At 39.4% G+C, this 26,468-nt stretch overlaps 2 protein-coding genes across 14 annotated transcripts in view; both read right to left on the reverse strand.

Annotated features, from left to right (window-relative positions):
* Positions 1-354: 354 nt before the first annotated feature.
* Positions 355-18,299, reverse strand: LOC121280994 (eukaryotic translation initiation factor 4E-binding protein 3-like). 2 transcript variants are annotated; one of them, XM_041193521.1, is made up of 4 exons: positions 17,984-18,299; positions 10,746-10,916; positions 10,484-10,603; positions 355-1,041 (listed from the first exon to the last, which is right to left on the reverse strand). In XM_041193521.1, exons 1-4 carry the CDS (start codon positions 18,111-18,113, stop codon positions 1,010-1,012), a joined length of 453 nt encoding a protein of 150 aa, XP_041049455.1. In that variant the 5' UTR covers positions 18,114-18,299; the 3' UTR covers positions 355-1,009. The 2 variants fall into 2 exon arrangements, with proteins under 2 accessions (XP_041049455.1, XP_041049456.1); XM_041193522.1 differs by lacking the exon at positions 10,484-10,603 and having other exon boundaries at positions 17,984-18,294.
* A 6,067-nt stretch (positions 18,300-24,366) lies between these two features.
* The window catches only part of ankhd1 (ankyrin repeat and KH domain containing 1), a 200,145-nt gene continuing 198,043 nt past the window's right edge, over positions 24,367-26,468 (reverse strand). For all 12 annotated transcript variants that reach the window (XM_041192971.1, XM_041192973.1, XM_041192975.1 and 9 more), the window contains one exon: positions 24,367-24,897. In XM_041192971.1, coding sequence (XP_041048905.1) covers positions 24,838-24,897 — 60 coding nt within the window. In that variant the 3' untranslated portion in view covers positions 24,367-24,837. The remainder of the gene's footprint in view (positions 24,898-26,468) is intronic.

Genomic DNA, 26,468 nt, shown 5'->3' on the forward strand with positions numbered 1-26,468 from the left:
ATTACCAATCCAGTGACAATACCACTCTGCCACTGCCTTCCCCCAACTGTTTGGGTTGGATGGGAACCCTATCAGTATTTTAACAGGATGTAAACATCAGGAATAAAATCTGATTTTGGAGAGATGGCAGCTGACACATCCAAGAATTTTATTGTTCCATTGAGGAACCCATAAATGAGAAGGACCCCGTCAACTGAACCACCAACTGTGCAGGATCCCTTGCCAAGCCACTAACCCAGCAGGATCCAATGAAACAGAGACAAGTATATTACAAATGAGTTTCCTATGGTACAATGGTGACTGTGTTTCTAAAAGTATTTCATTATTTGTAAAGCATTTTAGCATGTCCTGAGGTTGTGAAAGGTGCTAGCTATACTAGTTTGTTCTTTATTTATTTACAGTTTTACATGCATAAACATAGTTTACATCAGAATTTAGGTTACAACGAGGAGGTATAATGTAGCACCCCTATTGAGTTCAGCAGTTCAATTACCACCATAACAAAGAAATTGCACCATTAACAGCAGGATCAGTACATTGCCCACTCGCTGGGCAGCTTCTGATTCGCTGCTATGCCCACTGCAGCATATTAATTAGAACTGCACAAAAGCATGGATGAGACTGGCACACTAGACCGTGCATGTCACCAAACTCATTGCTGCAAGAAGATCTGGGCCACTGGCTCCTTTACAGTCAGTTAATAACTTATAAAGCCAGTAAGTTGTAATTAAAGACCAAGATAGCCACTGTATCTGGATTAAAGTAGTAAACCATTAAAATTTTAACAAAAGACAAATTTACAAAACTTCCTGCAGAAAACCAGCATGAAAAAAAAACAAGCACCAATTTAGTCATCCCTTCCCCAACCTGTAAAATCATTGAATGTACAATGGGTTACACTCGCACCGCTGAGGGCATCAGCTTCACAACTTTTCAGGATAATGTATTGCTCTTCGATAAACACAAGTGCTTCTGTCAACAGAATAATCCTCTTCTTCCAGGTGGGAGTTTAAATATCCATTTCAAACTGAGCATCATCAGCTAGAAATTGAAAACAAGACAAGATTAGTATGCTACTCTTGGTTTGAAGCCAGTCCTTAAGCCTTAACCTCACTGACTCAAATATTTTAAAATGACAAGGAGGACTACATTCAAAGTGGCACAATAGTGGGCTGCATGAAATTGCTCCATTGCATAGTTTTCAAAAGAAAGTTTAATTCCATTTGCCTCAATCTTTCAAACAACATATTTTTGGGGAGCACTGACTTTCCAGACTACATTTATACAAATGGCATTTTTAGCTCAAAATCCTCACTTTTTTCAGGTCAAAGGGATAGTTATTATATCTCCATCTCTGTAAATGGTTGAACTTAACCGCAGAAATTCAAATATTGCATTCTCAATTTTGTTTTACATAATGTCTTGTTTGAATAAAATATATGTTTCATGCTGGATAGCACACTATTATAAGCATCAGCTCACCACCTAATTCAAATCTTTACAGTACATCAAACAACATATTTTCTTTGGTTGATGAACATAAGCAGAAGCATCATTGTCCTCAGTTAAAATAGCTTTTTTTTTAAAAAATCAACTGCCTATTGGACACCAGAATGAAGAACTCTCAGGATGCAACATTTGTTTGCTTTAGGAATATCTTAAAGTTTACTGATTATTTTGTAGATAACCCAATTATAAGATAAAACCCGTCCAGCAAATTAAAAATACTAACTGCAAAATATCACCTTTTCATTAGATGGCAGTTCAAGAACACAAAATGCACTGAAACAGTTTTCAAAATTATATCAATTGTGGCCACCATTATTCCAAGTCCCAATGCATTAATGACATTTTCTAAAAAACAATTGATGGACTTTGTTTTGATTTTCGCCCCTCAATTATGTCCCTTTTCTCTTCTGCCTATATTCCTGTTAGGTTAATTCCACTGGAATTGATCACTCTTTGGTACCTCCTCCTCCCATGGGTTGCTCTTCATACTTGCCCTTAAATAGCTTCCTGACTATTGCTTTCAAGTTCACACCTATGTACTTTTCGACATGGTCACTGTATAGCAATCAGGAGTAGGAAACCTGGCCATTTTCCCCTCTTACCCTATCCAGCGGACACTGAGCCCAATCACACAGTGGTTACTCCTAACCTAATTGATCCTCAGTGATCATAATCAGGGAACCACCCTGGACGCTTCTATGACTAAGTACCAATCTGGGTTGTATACTGGTCTTTTGAGCCACTGAGAGTAGTTTACAGCAATATTAAAACTACTACATTGAGAATTTTTCATTTTTATAATGAGTTGGAAAGATTTAGTGGTAATACTTCTTTAAAAATCAGATTCCTTGCACAAAGTGTTGTTGTGTGTCATCTGTAATTACGAGAAAGGCATTCCTGTCATCAGAAAAAAATTGCAAATTAACTCAAGAATTAATTTCCAGAGAATATTTTATGCGAAGAAAAGATGAATGTCTGGCAAATTATTGAACAATTTTTTAAAATAGTGACCACTCTAGGAAGACTACAGACAGATAAGGGGTGGTCAAAGAAATACCAAGTTTACATGAAAATAAGACTTTTGCTTTGGTCACCTTCCAAACTTATGCCCATCTTTCCTGGAATTCCATGTTTGAATCCCTTCAATCAGATTTCTGTTCCTGTCACAGCTCTTAACAGAAATGGATCTTAACAAACTCTCAGATGTTTGTGACAAAGATAAACAATCTGTCCTTAACCTGTCTGCAGCCTTTGACACTGCTGACCACCCCATCCTGCTCTAAAGCCTCGCCACTGTCGTTCAGTCAGATGGGACTGTACTCACCTGGTTCCATTCTTATCTATCCTGTCACAATAGGGAATCACCAGCAATGGCTTCTCTTCCCACTCCTACACCATTACCTCTGGTGTCCCCAAGAATCTATCCTCGGACACCTGTGTTTCATCTACATGCTACACCTTGGCAACGTCATTCTAAAACACATCAGCATGCATGTGGAAGCTAAAACCCAGCTTCACCTCAAACCACCTCTCTCGACCCTTCCACTGTCTTTAAATTGTCAGACTGCTTGTCCGACTTCTAGTACTGGATGAGTAGAAATTTCCTCCAAGAAATACTGGGAACACTGAAGCCAGTATTTTCAGTCTCCATTCCCTCGCCCCTGACCTCACCTGACAACTGTCTGATGCTAAACCAGACTGTTTGCAACAATAGTGTCATATTTGACCCAAGTGGAGTTTCTGACTACATATCTGTGCCATCACTAAGACTGTCTACTGCCACCTTATAATAACTCAGCCCCGGTCTCAGCTCATTTGCTGCTAAAACCCTCATCCATGCCTTTATTACATTTAGACTTGACTATTCTAAGACACTCCTGGCTGACTTCCAAGCTCTACCCTCAGCAAGCTTGAGGTCACCCAAAACTTTGTTGCCAGTACGTTACTAACAGGCACCAAGTCCTTTTCACCCACCATCCCTGAGCTAGCTGACCTACATTGGTTCCTCGTTAAGCAACACCTCCATTTTTAAATTTCAAACTCGTTTACAAATCCTTCCACGGCCTTGTCCCGCCCTATTTTTGTAGACTCCTTCAGCCCTACAACCGTCCAAGATATCAATGTTCCTCCAATTCTGGTCTCTTAAGCATTAAATTTTCAACATTCTACCACTGGTGGCCATGCCTTCAGCTGCCAAGGCCCTCAAGCTCTGTAACTGCCTCCAGCCATAGCCCTACAAGATAGCCAGATATCCATGCTCCTCTAATTCTGACCTCTTGGGCATTTGGATTTTAATCAGGCTACAACTGGCAGCTTCAGCGGCCAAGATCCTAAGCTCTGGAATTCTCTCCTTAATCCTCTCCGCCTCGCTACCTCTCTTTTCTTCCATAAGATGTTCCTTAAAACCTACCTCTTTGGCCAAGCTTTTGGCCAACTGTTCTAATATTCCTTATGTGGAGAGGTGCCGAATTTTGATTTATAATACTCTTGTGAAGAGCCTTGGGACATTTTACTATGTTAAAGATGATATACAATTACACTTGGGCTTGCGCTTGGTATTATCAACTTCCTATTGAAGCACAGTGGCCATTTGTAGAACCAAGCAAAGTAGCAATATTAACATCCTGATTGACTGCCACAAGTCTGTTAAATTTTAACTTCACAGGTACAATAAGCAGTTTTGAAATGTTTACTGTACAGGCTACGGATCACACACCCACTATAAATATCAAACTTCAGACTTTAACCTTTCCTCATGACTCTGAGAGCCAAGCACTTCAAAACAAGGTTACAGGTCATATGAAATCATTCGATTCATGTGACAGTCACAAGTGTAAAAACTACAAATAACTAAAGGTATGACTGAAATATGCTACACCAAAGTTTTTAAAGATGATTGGCAGAACATGTTTCATTTTTAAAAACATTAACTTTCTTGCTAATATGTAGAATACATACAGAATTAGTACTAGCATCAGAGAAAAGAAAACAAATTTTTCAGCATTCAGCTGCTTCTGCCGCTCAACTCCCTTCACCTAGCCACTAGGCCAAACTTCTTCCATGGCCCCTCCCCCCCACCCCAGTTCTAGCCCTGAACTCTCATCATTCTCTAGTTTCTCTCCTGTGTCCCCCAATGCCCCCACCAAGCAAGTTAGGACTGCTCAAACCTGGCTACATTCTTATCTATCTAATCATAGCCACAAGCATCACCTACAATGGCTTCTCTTCCCGCACCCACACCATTGCCTCAGGTGAACTCCAAAAATCTATTCTTGGCCTCCTCCTATTTTACAACGACATGCTGCCTCTCACTGACATCATTCAAAAACACAGCATCAGTTTCCACATGTACACTGGCAACACACAGCTCTAGCTCACCACCACTTCTCTTGATCCCTCTACTGTCTCTAGATTGTCAGACTAGCTAACCAATGCATGCATTAATTTGGTGCCAGGGCTATCACCTGAATGTTACAAATCTTTACAAAGGCAACATTGTGACATCCTTGCAGACATCCACTGCTGGATGAGCAGAAACTTCCTCCAACAAAATACTGGAAAGACGAAAGAAATTGTCTTCAGTCCCCACCATAAGTTCCATTCCCTAGCTACCAACTATTCTTTTCCCTGGCAATTGTCCAAGGATGACACCGACAGTTCATAACCTTGATGTCACATCTGATTCTGAATTAAGCTTCCAGATATCTATAACATCGCTAAGTTTGCCTACTTCCACCTCTGTAACATCGCTCAACTCTGTCTGCCTCAGGTCATCAGCTGCTGAAATCCTCATTCATGCTTTTCTTAGCTCTAGGTTTGACTACACCAACACAGTCCTGGCCTGCCTCCCACATTCTACGCTCCGTTATCTTGACATAATCTAAAACTTTGCTGTCCATGTTCAAACTCGTACCAAGTTCCATTCACCCATCAGCCCTGTGCTCACGAGCCAACATTGGCTCCCGATTAAGCAACGTCTCAATTTAAAATTCTCATCCTTATTTTCAAATCCTTCCAAGGCCTCATTCCTCCCTAGGCCTGTAACCTTCTTCAGACCCACAACCCTCCGAAATATCTGCCCTCCTCTAATTCTGGCCCCTTGGATTTTAGTCACTCCACCTTGGTGGCCGTACCAAGAGCCTAAGCTCTGGAATTTCCTCCCAAAACCTCCCTGCCTCCCTACCTCTCTTTCTTCCTTTAAAATCTACCTCTTTAATTAAACTTTTGGTCATTTGACCCAATAGATCCTTAATGTGGATTGGTGCTAAATTTAGTTTGATCATGTTCTTGTGAAGCAGCTTGGGATGTTTTATTACTTTAAAAGGTGCTATATAAATACAAGTTGTTGTTATTGTTCAGTGATTTGAAATGTGCGAGAGATCGTAAGCTTAGTTTGTATTTGTGTTCCCCACACCCTTAAGGTTTTAGATCTGCATCATAGCGCTGCCAAATTTTCAACATGTGACAGCTTTGAACCGAGCAGTAGTATTTTGTTAGCTCTGATGGGAATCCATCCTACTAATATTTTTCTAACTACACTTTCAGACTCAAAGTGGAGAGGGCTGAGTATTGCCAATGCTGATTGCCTACTGACTGGAGCTATGCTTGGAACATGGTCTGGTATGGAATGCCTATTTTTGAAACATATTTCTCCCATCCGCCCACCTCTCCAAGGAGCAATCAACCAAGATCCTCAGCGCAATTGGAGAATCAATAATCACTTCACTTAAACCTTTTTGTAGAAGCATGGTTATAATCACTAAAAATATTTGTCTCCGTGTCTACAGTTACAACTACATCTGCATATATTTTTGATAAAGTGGAATCACTAACTTGCACTGCAATTTAAATATCTAGTTATGCTAATTATTCACTGGATTTATTTATTTGCATATAAGCTCCTCAGGTATGAACTACAATTTTCAATTTGTTTTTGTTTATTGTACAAGAAAATAGACCAGTAGCAAATTGTGAAGAAAACTCCGTTTATTTTACTGTCCTGATTTGAAGTGGATCATAAAAATGCACTTTCCCATTGGATTAAGAAAAAGATGCACGTGATTCAGTCATACTTTTCTTTAAATATTTGAATTGATCACAAATTCTAAAACTGCAGTAATAATTTGACCTGCTCTAGCATTTTCACCTTTCACCCAAAAACATCTCATCTTACAGGCAATTTTTGCAAACATTTCTTCAGGTTTTAGGTTGTGACAGGTAAGAGAGACATTCACAAAGGATTAAGGGACAGGTATTTAACTTGCTACCTGAGAGTAAAACTGGCATTGTGAATCGCTGCCAATTATAGATATTTCAGTAGTTGGGGTGGCCTGTCGAATATCCACCCCTGTATTCATCATGTGGCTCTTGCGTATGTAACTTTACACATATAAGAGCTAGCTTTGGTTCATCTGTAATTTTGAAGTACCAGAGCAAACTTATAATTTTTACTTTATTGTTAACCTGTTAAGACCAACTGCCACTGATTAACGCTTAGTAAACTTGCACGATTTAGAAGATAAAGAAGTAACTTGCATAAAATTAGTGACCTTTGTACTTGGCACATACTAATTTATAAAGTTAAATGTATTATTGCATTTTTATCAAATATTTAGTTCTTTTTGCAACTGGTTGTGTTGTGAACATTAGAGACCTATTACTGCTTACTGAAGAAACTACAATAGCATTATCACTGAATATGCTGTGGGTGTACACCAGTTACTTGAAGGCAATGATTTAATAATAAAGTTTACATTATCTTTTTATAGGCACGCTGGTGTGCTATTTAACCAAAACAGAAACTGTCACAGTGTAAGGCAGAAGGCCAGTGGGAGGCATTTATACATTTCATAGAATTATTTTCCCAAAGTGACGACCTTCAGGATCAAATATCCATTATCATTCATCAAATTTTGAGATAAGAGTACCAATTGTCCAATAGTGCATATTGGGATCCCTTCATACATGAAAGAAAGTTACAAGTTCATCCCCATGGTTGGGTCCTTCTCATGACAATCCAAAGGCTTCCTCATATCTCTGTCTTGCTCAGAGAACTTTGGATCATGCTAAAATTAGAACTGATTTCGTAGTTATTTAATTTACAAGGTGACCTTTACAGTGGTTCTTATTAATCAGTCACTTGATGCCTAACGCCAGCTATACTTTGTACACAATGCTTGAGAGCCTGACACTGCCCATAGAAGTTTCATTCTATGACCTAACTTTTAATCATCAAACAATGAAGTATTGTGCTCTTCTTCATGTAGTTCAAATCCCCAAATGTCAAGCTGAAGCTGTGCAATGACCTTGTCAGGCCACAACTGAGGACAAAGCAGCCCACTTGAATAACACCCCATCCGCCACCTTCAACATTCACTCCCTCCACCACCAGTGCACAGTGGCAGCAGTGTGAACTATCTACAAGATGCATTGCAGCAACTCATCAAGACTCCTATCACAGTCCGTTCCAAACCCCCAACTTCAACCACCCAGAAGGACAGCAGAGACATGAGAATACCACCACCTGCAAGTTCCCTCCAAACCACATACCATCCTTTCCTTCATTGTTACTGACACAAAATCCTGGAATTCGCCAGCAGCATTGTAGGTGTACCTTTACCACATGGACTGCAGCAGTTCAAGGTAGCAGCTCACCATCACCTTCTCAAGGGCAATTACTGATAAGCAATAAATATTGGCCTTGCCAGCAATGTTCACATTGTGAACAAACATAGCAAACAAGTGAATTGAAGTGGGCACTCAGTAGAGCGAAAAGCTCTGCCACGCTATGTTAACTCAACATTATTACAATTATGCAGTTCTTCTATGGGGCTTTTCCCTGCCTCATTGATGCTTTGTAACTACAAAGTTGAAAGAAAAAATCTTTTTGTTAAGAGCTTCCATCTCACTGAGGAGGCTTATTTTATTCTTTCATGGGATGTGGACTTCAATAGCAAGGCCAGCATCTATTGCCCATCCCTAACTGCCCTTGAACTGAGTGGCTTGCTAGGCCATTTCAGAGGGTAGTTAAAAGTCAACCACATTGCTGTCAGTCTGGAAGCATATGTAGGCTAGACCAATTAAGGGATGGCAGATTTCCTTCCCTGAAAGACATTAGTGAACCAGATGGGCTTTTACAACAATGAATGATAGCTTCATGGTCATTAATACTTGGCAGGTCAATCCACATCCAACAACCTGCTCTGAAAACTCTGCTCACATTTTGACAGCTGTGACAAATTCCACCACAGCAGCTGAGACAATCCACAACATTCTAAAACAATCAGCAACATTCTAAAAAAAAGTCAATTTGACCTCACTCCCAATGTTAACAAATCCTTTAAAGAACTCTAGGATCCGGGTTTGCAAATTTGCCAAAACTAATCAGTTCCTCCTTGTATCATACCCTATTCTACATAAGTTTTATTGAAATACGTTCATTAGTTTTTGAGATATTCTGTTTGTAGACAAACAGGTGTTAAAACATTACCTTCACCAACCTTCAGTGGCGGAGATAAAAAGGTAGTGCTCAGTATTTTGGTCACCTCAATTTAAAGGGGCTCTTCAGATAGTGTGATGGAATCAACGGTTTGCGGGGGCTAAGTGGGAGCATGACTGGTATTGCTTCCTGGGCCTGGCGGCAGAGTGTGAAGCCTGCAGAAAAAGCTGAAAATGTACAGGAGGGAATCAGAAGGGACTGGCTCAGCTCCTGGATTGCTGCGCAGTCAGGACTGGGTACTGCTCCTGCTTTCCATGCTGTTTGAAATCACAAGCAGCAAGTCCCACTGGAAACCTGACCCCCTCACTCTGGCCTGACTTCAGCATTCTGCACCACCCAATGTTTTAGTTTTGGGGGGTTGGGGGGAACTAGGTGTTGCTGGGCTTCACAGCTGACAAGACATTGGCCCAGCCTCTGATAAAGTGCGTATGTCACATCACCTCTTCCCATGTGACCTCAACTGGTGCAAGAAACAGCTCCACATGATCACATTTGAGGCACAGTTGCAAAAAAAATGAACACAAAGACTGGATTTGGGAATGGAATCCAAAAGGAAATAAGATTACTGTCGCTGCTTCAGTTATTTTTATAGGAAGTAACTGACCAGAAGCAGTCATACAGTATACACAGGGCTGTTACTGGGGGTTCAGATAATGATGATTCTGGTGAATCCACACCATCAAGGCTGTCGTGAACAGAGCTGAAGAGGTTCTGCAGAAGTGCACCATTTTGGCGAAGACTATCCGTGGAACTCAGTTTGGTTGGGAGCTCCTCTCGGAGAATTGGTGGATAAATCTTTGAAGAAAAGGAATTGGAATTCTGAGGAAGTCCAGAGCTTTGAAGAGCACTGGGTGACTGAAATTAGTGCAATGTATGCAGACAGGCTTCCCAGTAAATCCGTGAGATCAATCTTTGTTGTGTCTCCTATTTAATGAGTAACTTATAATATATGTTGTCTGTGATGTATCTGTTCACTCACAATTAGTTTGTGTTGATTTTTGTTTAATTGTTAAAAATAAAAAAAGTGAAATCTTGTCGATTTGACTTTCGCTGGGGCTGTTCGGCAAATTTGATTCCTTTGGTTTGTTGGATTCCATGGGGATCACAACAACAGTGAAAAAGAGAAATCAGGCTGATCACAGAAAACAGCTTTAGAGGAACATAAGCTGGGGTACTTCAGTCTCATGTAGGGATGATTCAGGGGGAATAAAAGATACTTAACAGGATCAAGAAACTCAAAGCAATGCTTTCAAATTTGCCAGGATTGCAAGAGGGTGCAGGTTCTCAGTTGTGATGGGTACATTTAGGACAAATGGCAGGAAGCATTTATTACACATAGGCTGATTAATAGCCGAAATGGACTGACTTGAGACAAACACATTGGAATTACTTAAGAGTTAACTGAACGTCTTGGGAAGACAGTAGGGCTGGTGTTCTAGAAAGATGAGATCAAACCGACTGAAGGACAATTTTCACCTGAATTTATCTTGTGAACAGAGTCTGGAAAATGCTGTTTGATTTGCCTGGATGTATGGTTGATGTTAAATTTTCTCTGGTCTTCTGTTGTTTTGTATCTTCTGTCATCTTCTTGTTTCTCTTTCAATAAAGTTTAATAAGACTTTTTTTAAAATTGCAATTAAAGAACACCAAAATGTTCCGTAAAGTTAAATGTGATCAGAGTTTTTAAAAACGGTCTCCTGCTATTTCCCTCTAAACCTTATACGATATTAATTCTTACCTGGAGTTTCTTTCTCTGTCTCAAGTTCTTTCAGTTCTTCAACTTTAGCTAGGGTTGAGTGTTGAGGCATTGTTACACCTGGGATCTGAGGAAGATAGGACGGAGGTGTCCGAGCAAGTGGAGAATTTCTGCATTCCAGCAGGAATTTGCGGCCATAGACAATTCGTGTTCCTGGGCGACAAACAGGACAGTATTTAGATTTTCTCTCTTCCAATTTTGATCACTTATTGTGACACTCCTGGTGATGCAGGCTATAGTTTGATAGAAATACTTGCCTCCGCCCCCTTCCCTAACCACCTACCCAATGGCCAGAGTCATTCCTTATCTGCAAACCTGGATTATGAGAAGGAACTCCTATAGATTTCTTCACTCTTGCCTTACACAGAGACATTGATGCTAATAGTAAAGACACAACTTTCAATTATATAACGCTTGCAACCTCAGGTTGGCCTAATGTCAATAAATTATTTTTTTAAGTGACAGTCACTATTATTATGGGGGCAAAATAGAAGATGAGTGATAAATGACTTCTTAATCTGTTTCCAGTGTTGGTTGAGGGAGGAATGTTCACCAGCTAATAGGATGACTCTGTTTTCCTTCAACAAGTGCCAAGGATCTGAGGCCTCTGCTTAAGTATCTCATCCAAAAGACAGCATATCCAACAACATAGCAGTCCCTACGTATTGTTCTGAAATATCAGTCTAGATTATTCGCCCAAGTTTCAGAGTGGAATTTGGACCCACAACTTTCTGACTCAGGAAGTCAGCACTGAACCACATAAGTCTTAGGAGTAGGCCATTCAGCCCTTCGAGTCTGCTCCAACATTCAATAAGATCATGGTTGATCTAGCTCTGGTCTCAAATCTTGAAAATTGAAAAAATCTGGATCTTGAAACTTTCCAAAGTCTGCACATTTAAATCAGAAATATTTAGTTAGTAGATGAACCAAGATTACAAATGTTGCAGAAAGAAAAATTACAGTATGTACACAGCTACATGTAAAATTTAGTGTTATTATTCAGAATTGCAAAGGAAGGTCTGATGATATAAATAGTACTTGGTTGGCATGCTGAAAGGTAGTCCTTTTCCTCGTTACATGCAGTTTGTATTAATTAGTTGGTACAAGTGAGAATGCATCATCATTTGACTAAAGCATTTGACCTAGACATTAAAAGCATGAACTGCTGTCCTTTATTCCAGTAGCAACTATCAGTAAATACACAGAATTGAAATATATAAACAGGACTGACAATCAGGAAGGTTATCTGTCAAAACGTAATGCTCTATTCAACTGCCTGTTAACTCAAGGTATCAAATATAGGTTTCAGCACAATCAGAAATTCCTGATCAGCCATCATACTAATTGAGTCATACAATTGTTACAACACAAAAGGGGGCCATTTGGCCAGCTCTCTCCAAGGGCAACTTAGTTGGTCCCACTCCCTTGCCCTCTCCCAGGAGCCCTGCAATTTTCTCTCTTCAGGTGCTTATCCAATTTCCTTTGAAAGCCAGGATTGAATCTGTTTTCACCATCCTCTTAAGTCCAGCACATTCCAGGTTGTAACTACTTTCTGCATAAAAATGCTTTTAATGTTGTTTTCAGGTCTTTTGCAAAACACCTTAATCCTGTGCTTTTTGGCTACCAACCCTTCTACTAAAGGAGACAATTTCGCTCTTTCTACTCTATCCAGAACCCTTGTAATTTTGAACACCTCTATCAAATCTCCTCTCAAACCTTTCTTATTGAAGGAAAACAATCCCAGTTTATCCAATCTATTCATGAAATTTATTATTAAAATTACTAAACAATTAAAAGTTGTACAAAATGTTTATTATAAACCTAAACCTCTCTCCTGTTTCTGTTTGCAATTTTAACAGCTATAATTAATACAAACAGCATGTAATGAGAAAATGGAAGCTGTGGACTGGAATATTAGCTCGGCACTACGTAATGGATTGAGGTAAGTTCAGCACACAGCCCCAACTATAACTTTCACCTTTCAACTGAGACACTGGCTGAATGTGGGCCAAGAGGTGGAATGGAAAATCGGAAGGTTGTCATTGCATTGAACTTGCACAACCCTGTTGGTGATTTTGAGCTTCACAGAGACAGTGTCTAATGAAAGCGTAAAAGGATTTAGCAAAGTTTTCTTTTCATTTGAGGAGACAGAAGCAGAGGAACTGTGTACCAGAAACTTTTGTCAGTCACAAATGACAAAATTTATATTTTGATGCAAGTTTCAACATTTGACCTTATGCTTACCTGAAGTTTACCTGAAATTAATGCCCTTTAATTTTCACAGAGGAATTTAAAAAATAATGATCTGGTAAAGATCTCACAATGTGTGCTCTAAGATGCAATGGAGGGCCAACATCTGAATGACTAAAGGGCCAATTGGCACGAAAACATCCATTCTCCAACTATTAATCCCTATCACATGACATAGTTTTTAAAGAAACTACTCTAGGCTCCTGACCATTAAGTGAAAACACACATGTTCACTCACTAAAAAAATTGAAACATTATAACCCCTTAACAAAATATTTTTAAATGTCCAATTTAATGTGATTAACTTCAAAATTTTAAAAAAATTATGGCACAAAAACAATTTTCAAATGCTTTGCTTGTCAATGAACCTACATGAACCACCTTGTTGTAACTTCAGTCAGAAACAGGTTATGCAATCTATTTTCATTGCATGCAATAGGAGAGAGAAAAACAAGAACAAAAAGTGCTTGTGTCATCAGTACAGTTCATGAGATATACCTTATCAGCATATATCCATGATTTCTAAGCCATGTGTTTTGAATAGGGTGTTCCTGCAGCCACATGTGTTATAATTCATGTTACATAATTCACATCTATACACTGACAAGATAAATGAGCTAGACAAACAGGCGGTTTAGGGTGGGTCTGAATAAACTGGTAATAACCCAAGATGGGACCTGAACATTGCTCTGAATTGTTAGCATTGCAACGTTTAAAACCTTTACTCATGATATGTGAACTCTCAAAGCATTAAACAGGTTTCTGCTTTTTCATATACACTTACTGTGCAAAGAGCAATTGTGCATTGCAAGTGAGACAACAGGTTAAAGTAAAAGGTCCTATTTTCACAGACATTTTGATCTCATGACAGCAATGGTACAGCAGAGCAGGCTCTAACCACAAGCTTATAATTCCTGATAGCTGGTGAATCAATTGTTACACTTGTACATGAACGGTTGATTCAGTTAACCCCTAGCTAAAAGTGAAAGCTAGGGAACACTAAATGCCAAGAATTTCAGAGCATTTTGGCAGCTAATTTTCCTTGCATCAGAACAGAATAACTTATTCTGATTTACCACTATATCGCTACTAGACAAGAAAAATAGAAAACCGGTTAATGATAAATAATGTGACAATTATCCTCAAATTTACACTCGCAAGTGCTATTGATTCAATAATTTTAAATGGGTATACAATTAATCTTTATAGAAGTGGTTTACTCCAATCTTCAAATTACCAGAGACAACTGAAATTTTTCTGGAAGAAAGATACATAAATAGTCCAAAGTTTTAAATTTATTTTAAATTTAATTTTAAACCATGAATTAATTATTATGTCCAATGTAATTATCAGAACGTCTGCTTTTTTATTCCAGTGAAAAAAGTAAGAAATGGCTTCAGAAAAGCAAAAGTGAACAGCTTCTCGTTAATTAGTCACATATATTCCCCACAGATACACACTTTTAAGCTAGGCTTTTTTAAATGAAACTATAACACAAATAATAGATGACCTTTACATTGAATATTTTCCACTGAATTTTCCAGTAGGATAGTTCCAGGATCCTCATTGCACAGTTATTTCAGAATTAAATAATCTCCTTGCTACTGGTCTTAAATAATAAGTTTCAAATCAGATCAAGGAGAAATTTGACCCTTGACCGTAAGCAGAATGTAATCTAATGCTTAGTGAATGAAATTCAATGCTTAGCAGGTTTGTGCTTTGTGAGTCATAAACAAAAATTATTGGAAAAACTCAGGAGGTCTGACAGCATCTGTGGAAAGAAAAAGTTAATGTTTTGAGTCCAGATGACTTAGAGTCATCTGGACTTGAAACGTTAACTCTTTCTCTCCACAGATACTGTCTGACCGGCTGAGTTTTTCCAGCAATTTTTGTTTTTGTTTCAGATTTCCAGCATCTGCAGTGTTTTGCTTTTATCTAGTGCTTTGTGGATTATTGATTCAACCATTGTATACATGGAAAAATGTTAACCTAGCTACTCTAATGGTTCCTATACAGACCACAGGATTAAAAACTTTTTTTCCTGTTGTAAATTGGAGCGGTCGTTGGAATAGTGCTCAATTTGAGGTTTGATCTATATTCATGTCGGTATAACTACAAGTTGTAATTTTCTGAGATTATGAACTTCTGTGCCAGTTTCTTTTTTGTTTTAGATTGAAGAAAGTTAATCTTGCAAATCAATAATACTTAATAAAATTCTGAGTATCTAATAGCCAGTCTAATTTCTACTTGCTACTGGTCTTAAATAATAAGTTTCAAATCAGATCAAGGAGAAATTTGACCCTTGACCGTAAGCAGAATGTAATCTAAATTTTTATGTACAAAAAGATTGCATGGGAGGCAAAGTTACATGGCACTTTTGATCACATTTTGATTTGATGTTGGTAAGTTTCCTTTGAATGTTGTCTGTTTTTGCAGTTTCCTTTTAAGGGGCTGCCTTTCACTTTGTTTGATTGTGTTAATTTGTTAACTTCAAGTTATGCACAATCATTTACGATGTTTTGAAGTGAATTGCAAAAATATGTATTAAAATGCAGTGTTATATTCAGACTCAATCAAGCAAAAACATATCACAAAGTGAAAAATGTTAAAATCTACCTGAACCAAATTAACTTGTGCCAGTTATTTCTCTACATTACAACAGTGACTACAGTTCAAGAGTACTTCACCATCTGCACAGAGCTTTAGGACATCCTGAAGATATGAAACGCGCTTTATAAATGCAAATTTTTCTTTTTCATTTTTGAATCCCTCTCCCACATGTAATAATTGAAAAAATAACAGTGCAAAAGGCCAAAATCTGTGGTAACATAGAAATACATATAGAAACTGATGGAAGTTACAACATAGATTAAGGTCAAAAATAGGGCTGTCACTTGCTCGTCCTGCTTTCTACCCTTAATGTCCCCATTAGCACATTCCTTAGCTAATATCACCACCATCAACACCCCTTTGTCCTTTTGTCTATGACATCTTTGGCAATCTCTTCTTTACCTCCACCTATCACTGGCCCTCTATCCAGCTCTACCTGTCCCAGCCCCCTCAACCAGCTTATATTTCACCTTATTTCTATATATCCTCGGTTCTGATGAAGTCGTACGGACTCAAAACGTTAACTGTATTTCTCTCCGCAGATGCTGTCAGACCTGCTGAGTTTTTCCAGCTATTTTTTTGTTGCAGATTTCCAGCATCTGCAGTATTTTGCTTTTATCATAGATTAAGGTCATTTGACCAAACCAGATTTATCCTCTAAGCAAGTATATTGCATTTATATGCCCTTTTCTCCACTTTCTCTCATCCAAATTCTAGTTTAATCTTTAATGTCATAATTACTGCCTCAACTAGTTGTGAATTCCACAGCCCAACCCCTTGTATAAATGAGGTTTCTCAATTGCTTTTGTAAATTTCTTGTTTAATCTTGTGTCTATGCCTCTTCATTCTAGACCCTTAACGATTGGAAACTTTCTATTCGGTACTATCATAATGTAAACATTTGCATCACTTTGTTCCATAATCAGCTTGATCTAAGGAAAAAGTTCCAAGTCTTCCTTTGTACTTTAACCTCATGAATCTACATCATTCCCTCTCAAAGTTTCAAGAACCTTCCAACAGTATGAACGCCAATACTGAATATTGCATATTGTTTGCCCATACTTCTGTACATACTGCAACATTAAACCCAATTAACAGGATCACATCAGGTACTGTAGTTACTTTCTTCTTATTCTCCTGGGGCACCATCTTTGTACAAGTGGATTATGCACAGATAAATCTTGGCAACCTCAAATAATCTAAATTTAATAAAAATCTGAAAGACATGTTCAAAACTGTTCAATAAGCCACACTTCTCAGATAAAATACTGCAATGAAATTCAGCACTGTAATCTAATTTTCATTAGCTGTCTTCATGGGGTACGTTTAGTCCCAGACTGGTTTTGCATGGATCTAACTTGCATGGTGAAATGCAAGCCTCAAGTTCCAACCATTTGCAAAATTTGCACAATGCAAAGATTACTGCAAGGTCTTTGAACATAGCTGAATCCACCCTTGACAACGCAATCGAACTGAGAATAGCAGTGTAGTGGCATTGCAGTACAGTACTTCCATTGATCTTGCGTGTGATCGTCCCACCAGTTGCCATGGATAATAAACTACCTTAAATTGTAATGTGCTTCTAGCCCATTCAGTATGAAGCCTGTTGATCAAAATTCAATCGGATCTACCTAAACTTCACTGACACTGATTACCGTTCTTTTTTTATTTACATGTTTACAAATGAACACCGGAATATTACTCATTCCTTGGCTTCTACCAGTGTAGCTCCAAATCTAGCTGATTGATAGTGTACAAAAAGTGAAACTGACTTGCTTCCAGGATTTTTCCTACGGTCGAATAAGCGGGTGGAGTAGTAGCACTAAAAAACTTAAAAAAAACATCTTTAATCAAGTAAACGGTTCTTGGCGTGTTTCTTTGCAGCGAGGAAGGACTCTTCAGTTTCAGTTCCAGCGCTGGTCTAAATAAACAAAGTTCGCCTCCTGTTTCAAAATATTTACGTCCGGTGGCTGATTCTGCATGTGATTCAAAGCGACGTGTGATACTGGGCGATGAGAGCTTGAACCAGTGCAAACAACCAGCCCTGTATCAAATCAACATAAGAACATTGCTGAAGTTACAGAAATCCTGAGCTTAAACGTTGAATTCTACCTAAATTGGACAGATTGAGCTGCACCAGAAATGGAGATGGTGGAGGATCAGAAGCCCGCGAAGCTTTGTTTTTGCCTTTCCCTACACTATGATATATTAAGTAAAGAAGAATAAAAACTCCTGTCATAAACATTGATTCAAAACCCTTCGTGAACATTTACTCAACGGGCAGAAAGTAACGACAACTGCCCGTCTAGCGGAACACAAGTGCAGCCTGTCCGTGTCGCTGCTGGCATTTGTTACATTACCTCCAGGGGTAGTGGAGAACAAGGTGCCGCCTGGCGTACTGCTGTACAAGTCAGGCAGCTGGGACAAATCCTTCAGCAGGACTTTGGTTGGAATCGGGCAGCTTTTGTTTTGATGGCAGTTTGTCGACATTGCAATATTTTGTTTTTTTCCCGCCGTTCCCTCTAGATAACGCAAGAAAAACAATAAGAAAAGAACTTCGCCAGAAGTACGAGAAACAGCTACAGAGGTTTCGCAGTGAAGACAGATAACAGCAGTCGCTGCCCAACTCGGGTTCCGACTGCTGCAGGACACAGAGCAAACCACGTGCGGCTCGATTTACAGATCGAGCGGACATGACGCCGATTGACAGGCAGCAGCCTCGCCTCAGTCTGTACAAAAACAGTTCCGAGAAGTGCCTTGAGTTGCTCACGTGGTGCTCAGATTCTCTCCCAAATTAAATGCACAAATATTTAGCAAAACACTTCGATACGAACTTGCACTTCACAAACATGAATGATATATTAAAGCCAGGGTCCTTTTAAACCACCACATCAATGCGGTACTTCATCCAGTTTTACACATGCGCACATTTTGTATATTTAAATATACACATGCACGCATTTGGGATGACAGGGTAATTTGAGTTCGCTGGGAGTTATTTTGCGATTTGCCCCACCAGGTAAAAGGTCCTAAGCCCAGGGTTAGGAGCCATGGACAGCGGCAGACCAGCGAATTTTCAGTGGTAATTGCCGAAGAACGAGATTCTCCAGAGAGAACAGCTGCTTACTGAGGATCCTTCGGGAGGAGGACTTGTGTTTCCCTTTAAGCACACGAGGAAGGCAGTGGGAAACCGCCGGATGTAGTCTTTCCCAAATCATATTACTAATTCCTCACTGAAATTGCAAAAGGGGGTTTCTTACAAGCAATTGAAGAAGCAAGCACAGGACCACGAAACTTGAATAAATGAGAAGGCCCCACTAAAGGATACACACATTTGTGCATTTTAATCCAGTCTACAGCTCCACACCCTTGTAACACAAGCCTCAGCCTCTTCTCGGTGTCACTACCAGTCATTAATTATTATTCGCAAGGCAGTCGCGATTACTTTCAGTTGCCTACACACCAGTTTCAGCTTACTGTCTATGCTAAACTTGTGCAATGTAAATTTGGAGATGGTTTACACTTAAGACACCTAAGTGAAGTAGAGCAAGACTAACTCCCTCCTTCAAGGTCAGGCCTCGACTCCAGATTTGGGCTACTGTTACAATCCTTGTCGAGACCAATAACAAAAAAAAACCCTTGGGAATTCAAGCCACTAGCAAGACCAGAATTTGTTACCTATCCCGAATTGCCCTTCGAGAAGGTGGTTGAACCATGGTCTTAAACCACTCACTGCAGTCTGTGTTGGTACACCGATAGTGGTTAGGAAGAGTTGCAGAATTTTGACCTAGCTACACTATAGTTCCCAGACAGAATGGTGTGTGGTTTGGAGGGGAACCTGCAAGTGGCAGTGTTTCCAACCATCTGCTGCCCTTGTCCTCATAGGTGGAAGAAGTTGTAGGTTTGGAAGGTGCTGTTGAAAGAGCCTCGGGTTGCTGCAGTACATCTGGTATATACTGCTCCCACTGTGCATTGGTGGTGGAGGAAATGAATGTTAGATGGTGCTGGATGTAATGCCAATCAAGCAAAGTTGCTTTACCTGAATGGTGTCAAGCTTTTTGAGTATTGTTTGAGCTGCAGTCATCCAGGCAAGTGGAGAGTATTCCATCACACTCCTGACTTATGCCTTGAATCATGTCCAGTAAAGGCATGTCATATTATGAACTTTCAGTCAACGCTTCTTAAAATTGGACACATACAAGCTGTTAAGATGGCTACCACAAATCATGTGACCATTGGCATTTGGTCTACAGATATTATCAAGTCTCCAGCAAATACCTAATTAAATATAGACATGGGTGAGTGTACCTCTCAGCCATTTGTGGAATTCACACCTCATTTTTAAGGATGGGCCAACACTTAAAGATTATGGAATCATCAGATTCTCTTCATGTTTCATACTAAACAAAAGGGAAGATTGAAACTGTTAATTATCAACCACCCATTGTATCACGATGGCCTCCTCCATCCAAACTAGACGGGATGGGCCGCAAATGTTAACTCCAACAGTCATGTGATCAAAACTGGTTTCAGGGACTGAACCCTTATTACCCCAGGACCCAGCAAGTCATCTGAACATTCAATCATCAGCCAGGCTGAGAACCTTACTTTGAAACTACCTGCAAGTCATTAAGCAGCCAAAGTACGCAACCTGTTCCAGTTTCAAAGGTCAGAGGAGAACCAACCTCCTAGATATTTGACTACAAGATACCTCACATAAGATTCTCACTTCAACTTTATATCAAATCCATTGAGGAAACCACAGACCTGTCAAGTGGGAGACCAGAAATCATAAATCAGAGACTGAAGTAACTGTAATCTATAAATGTGCCTGAACTTAATCTGTATTCAATCTTTGTGTGCATGTGTATGTGTGCGTGTGCACAAGTGATGTGGCATTAATTCAGGGTAGGTATGAGAATAAATATCTTTGTTAGTTTAAACTCAAAAGCTTGTTGCTGAATTATTTAATTGGAATACACTCCAAGGGCACAAAAAAACCCTCTTTCCATACAAAACATACTGATTACAAGCAGAAAGAGACCATATATAATCTGTCCATGACATTGCAGATGACAGACTGGCTTTGTGAAGTCAGGAGGCGAGGGTTACTCTGCAGAATTCCTAGCCTCTGACCTGCTCTTGCAGCCATAGTATTTATATGCCTGGTCCAGTTCTATTTCTGGTTAATGCTAACCCCCCGGATGTTGATAGTGAGGGATTCAGTGATTGTAATGCCTCTATTATCAAGGGAAAATACTTAGATTGTCTCTTGTTGGAGATGGTCTTTGCCTGGCACTTGTGTGGCGCGAATGTTACTTCCACTTATCAGCCCAAGCCTCAATATTGTCCAGCCAGGTCTTGCTGCATATGGACACAGACAGCTTCATTACTGAGGAGTCACAAATGGTACTGGTCATGTTGCAATCTTCAGCGAACATCCCCACTTTACCTTAAGATGGAGGGAAGGTCGTTGGTGAAGCAACTAAAGATGATGGAGTCTTGGAAACCATCCTGAGGAACTCCTGTAGTGATGTCCTGGGATTATTGAGATGATTGACCTCCAACAACCATAACCATCTTCCTTTATGGTAGGTACAACTCCAACCAGTGGAGAGATCGCCCCTCCCACCTACCCCGATTCCCACTGACTTCAGTTTTGCTCGGGCTCCTTGATACCACACTTGGTCAAATGCTGGTTTGATGTCAAAGTAACTCTCACCTCACCTCTTGAATTCAGCTCTTTTGTCTATGTTTAGACCAGTGCTATAATGAGATCAGGAGCTGAGTGACCCTGGCAGAACTCAAACTAAGTGTCAGCAAGCAGGGCTGATTAAGTGCCGTTTGATAGATGAGGCTGAAGCATTTGCAACAATCTTCAGTCAGAAGTGCCGAGTGGATGATCCATCTCAGCCTCCTGAAGTCCCTAGCATCAGTGATACTTGTCTGTAGCCAATTCAATTCACTTCACATGATATCAAGAAATGGCTGAAGGCACTGGATATTGCAAAGATTATGGCCCTGACAACATTCCAGCAAGTAGTACTGAAGACTTGTGAATGAGATCCTTGCACCACTTTGCTGCTGATGGGGTGGTAATTGTGTGAGTTGGATTTGTTCTGATTTCTGTAGACAGGACATACCTGGGCAATTTTCCTCATTGTCAGGTAGATGCCAGTGTTGTAGCTGTGCTGGAATTGCTTGGCTAGGGGCACAACTAGTTTTAGATCACAAGTCTTCAGTATTACCGCTGGAATGTTGTCAGGGCCCATAGTCTTTGCAGTATCCAGTACCTTCAGCCATTTCTTGATATCACGTGAAGTGAATCGAATTGGCTACAGACAAATATCACTGATGCTAGGGGCTTCAGGAGGATGGGATGAATCATCCACTCGGCACTTCTGACTTAAGATTGTTGCAAATGCTTCAGCCTAGTCTTTTGTACTGATGTGCTGGGCTCCCCCATCATTGAGGTTGGGGATATCTGTGGAGCCTCATCCTATTAGTTGTTTAACTGTCCACCACAATTTATGATGTAATGTGGCAGGACTGCTTTGGTCTGATCCATTGGTTGTGGGATTGCTTAGCACTGTCTATCACATGCAGGCCAAACTGTGGAAGCAGCAAGCAGTCTTGTATTGTAGCTTCACCAGGATGATAACTCATTTTTAGGTATGCCTAGTGCTGCTCCTGCTCTCAGTGACCAACTTAAAACTTGGCATCTTATGCAATTCCTTCAGATCTTTTACCGTAACAAATTCAAATCAATATCGACTAAACAATATTTGATAGATAGCTCATACTCTACAAACTACAGAAAAGATAACCCAGGTTAATGTTTTAACATGACCAATAGCCCAGCGCTGCATACATATACATTATAACACGTTCTCCACAGGATTGCCGTCTTTGTAGGGAACAATCTACAGCCACTCCCAGCTACCAATGGGTTTACGTCTCCCAGTTTTGTTGAGTCATAACATCAAGTGACTGTTGAAAGGCACTTTGTTCAGTTTTCAAAACCGACTACCAGCAATAAGGCTCACTCCGGGCGACTTCTCCCCGCAGATTTGGCAGGGCAAATCTCCCAGTGTCTTTAGATTACTAAAGGATATGCCTCTTCAATCGGAGGCTGTCATCCTTCTAGTATTCTGCCTGCTAAATTTGTAATGCAATTCAAGCTATATTCTGCAAATTTTAGAGCTTCAAATGATAAAGAATATTGGAATGCAGTCGAAGCAAACTCATTTCACTTTCACTTACCTCCTAAAATTAGATTGGAAGGCCCGCAAACTCTTCAGTCCTATGGAGTAGGCACATCATGCTGCTCCCTCTACTAGAGGATCTGAGAAACTACAGTGAGAAATATAAATCATGCTCTGCTTCAGTTGTGATCAATAACATTCATGTTGATCTCAATGTCTGCTAACTCTGATGTGATTTTTGGAGATTTCAATTTCACCCACACATTATGTTCACTCCAGTCACCCAGAATGAGGATGTTGTGTGTGTTAAAATTGGAAATATATAAACATTCCCAACAACACTGATGCCCACTGAAAGTATCCATAAAAATGACCCAGTGTAATACTGCACATTCCTAAAGGCTGAAATTGACCAAAAAACAATCTTCTCCCACTTTATACTATTCTGGTGCCAATTCAGATTCTAAACTGACGTGCTTCACTGATTTTTCTTCCCTTGATGCAAATTGCCAATAGTAACAATTCCACTTGCATGTTCACAGAAAACTTTATACCTGCCATTCTAGCCTTGCAATTGAGTACAGAATACTTAAGCTTTTTTATAACATTCGTTCAAGCTTGCAGACCTCAAATAGTAGACATGGTTGTGACCATCTGTTAAGACCTCAAATAGTAGACATGGTTGTGACCATCTGTTACAGAAAAGGAATTCTTAAAGAAGTTTTAAATTGTTCAACCAAAATTTTGCAAAGCCATATATAAAATCTAAAAAATATACTCGCTGGAATATATTTATAAAATTCAAACTCAATGGATGAAAAACTGACTTGGAATCAAGAGAATACTAGTGACAGCTGCCAGAAACTGGCAGCTTATAGAAATGCAAGTAGATTGAACATGTAGCAGAGTTCCAGAAAATAATTTTTTCAGAAATAAAAAAAAAGGCAACGCTTAGGTTTTTCAGTGATTAGTTTACCCAGCTCATGATACTGCATCATGAAGTATAATCCAGCCTGATAATCTTGCTTGTATGTAAAATGTGAATGGGAAATCAGCTGATCTGTCTGTTCCAACGATCAATACTGGTCTTACCCACACAGAAACCAATTATGGAAGAGATAAGTGGGCTTTTAATAAGAGCAGTCAGAACTCTAACCATATTATAGATTGATTTATTTAATGCAAATGGGTCAATGACATTTTTTCCAGAATTACCAGTGATTAGCAATAGTTCTTTCCTGAATATGAAAAAAATAAGTCAAAACAAAATCTGATGCCTATAGGTCATAATCTAACATAGTTTGATAAAGTTGCCAAAGCCTAGCTTGTGCCAAGAGAAAAACACAGAGGAATTAAACCAAAGTACTACACAGCTACACAAAATAACCAACCAGAATGTTTTGAACATCTTTGTCTTTAGTAAAAATGCAGAAACATGTGATCAAAAACATCAGGCTGTATTTATAACTTGCATCCCAGAAAAAGTGATAATTTGATGAAGCCAAATAATTAACCACCAGGAATGAAGACGCTAAAAATGAGGTACTGTTCATTTTTATTGAATATTAAGGTAAATATTTCACATTAATACAGGCTACATAAAGTAGAGCCACTATACGACATGAAATTTACTCTTGTTTTAACCCTTTTTAGTATGTAAACAATTATACATGTATTTACCACTCTAAAACATCTGGATTAATTCACATAATTATCTAGTCCTCGGCTGCATACAAGCAGTTTACAGTACTGTTTAGCCAGCAGCACAAGAATAGTTTGTCCCAAGTCTTAAGTCAAAATGGCTAAACTAACCAGAGAACCGAACCTGCTATGCAGGTGATCACTTTGTTCATAGACAGTGGTAAATCAATTAAGTTCATGCGTAACAGCCCACACAGAATTTCAGTTAGGCACATCAGAAAAGTTTTGTCCTGTTAATTTCTTCCCAGATCAACCTAGTTTCAATCTCAGAAAGACATGTCAGGAATTTGTGGGCATGCTTGCGTCCTCTAGTTGACATGGTTCAGATGCACGTTACCAATATGTGGTGCCCAGGTTCCAGGCCACACCTGCAAAAGTACATTAAAACTGGATGTTTATTTATGACATATGTAATCCTGTTGGAGAAGCTTACTTGCCAGTAAATACCATAGAACACTACTAGAAAAGCAAATTATTTCAGATGCTGGAAATCTAAAATCAAAACATAAAATGCTGGAAATACTCAGATCTGGCAGGAACTGTGGAGGGCGAAACAGTGTTGTGTTTCAGGTTGATGATCTTATATTGGAACTAGAAAAAGTTAGAGATGTAACAGGTTTAAAGCAAATAAAGAGACAGAAGAGAGACAGAAGAGTTGGGGTAGTGAAGAAAACAAACGGGAAGCTCTAATTGACAAGACAGGAGAGATTAAGGGATGAGGCACAAGGCAAAACAAAGGTAGTAATGGGACAAATAAACAAAAAAAAGTGTCTAAAGGTGGTGTAAATGGGAAAATGCAGCATCATTACCAACAGCTGCCATCCAAGAACGAACAAAACTGCAGCTCTCCCACACCCCCCGCCCTCAAAATGAGTGCAGGGATTTTGACCTGAAATTATTGAACTCTCATGTTGAATCCAAAAGGCTGTAAAATGCCTAATGGAAAGATGAGGTGCATTCCTTGAGCTTCAATGGAATAGTGTGGAAGGCCAAGGACAGAAGGGTCAGGGTGGGAGTGGAATGGGGAATTAAAATGATAGGCGACTGGAAGTTCAGAGTCATGCTTGTAAACTGAATGGAGGTGTACTAAAAGCAGTAACCCAACCAGCATTTAGTCTCCCTGATGTAGGGGCATCTACTTAAAATGTAGACTCTTGTTTATTTCTCCACAGATGCTGCCAGAAATGCTGGTTATTTCCAGCATTTTCTATTTTTACATCATAAAACATGAATCCAACTAAACACATTCCAATGTTAAGATTTGAAGGCTCTCAGAGGAGAAACTAAAGTCATTCCAGTAATAGACAAAGATGATTATGTGCTTAATTCACAAGCTGGAGCTTGTATCAGGTCAGTTACATTTTGTTGCCTTTCCTGCCACTGATCCGAATGATTTATGTTTTTTTAAAAAATGTGTTTGCTTTGTTCTTACTTGCACCAACAACCCAATATTACCATTCAATGAATGTTCACTGCTACACATATTATCCAGAGCAGCAGTTATATTATGATGTAAGCAAATGTTGTTGTCACAATACAGTTATAAAGGCAAAAATAAACTTATCCCGGTCCATGCATATATTGTGACAATCGATACCCAATTGATAATTCCAATGGATACACCAATGTACATGGTACAAATAAGATTTTTGAGTGAAAGTATATTATTTCAATAGATGCTTAAGTTTTACTAAGTCACAAGGCAAATTTGAACTCACCCAGGGCTAGACATTTGCCAAGCAAGTCAACAACTTTTGAACATCGGGCGGGGTGCAAAGAGATACAGTACGGTTATCAGTGTACATGTGGAAGTTGACTCTGCACTTGCACAAGTTGAGGAATAGTACGTAATTATATAGGTGAGATTCAAGGGTAGAATGCAGAGGCAAATAGGAAAAGGTATTTGGGATGCAGGAATTGACTGGAACCATAAATGTGC

Source organism: Carcharodon carcharias, chromosome 8, assembly GCF_017639515.1.
Source record: "Carcharodon carcharias isolate sCarCar2 chromosome 8, sCarCar2.pri, whole genome shotgun sequence".
Lineage (NCBI taxonomy): Eukaryota > Metazoa > Chordata > Chondrichthyes > Lamniformes > Lamnidae > Carcharodon > Carcharodon carcharias.

Coding starts and splice junctions, on each gene's coding strand:
- LOC121280994 (XM_041193521.1), bottom strand. CDS start 18,113: ATGTCGACAAACTGCCATCAAAACAAAAGCTGCCCGATTCCAACCAAA. Junction 10,917..17,983: donor GTTCTCCACTACCCCTGGAG/GTAATGTAACAA, acceptor TTTGTCGCCCAG/GAACACGAATTGTCTATGGC. Junction 1,042..10,483: donor TGTTCACAAGATAAATTCAG/GTGAAAATTGTC, acceptor TTCAATTTCTAG/CTGATGATGCTCAGTTTGAA.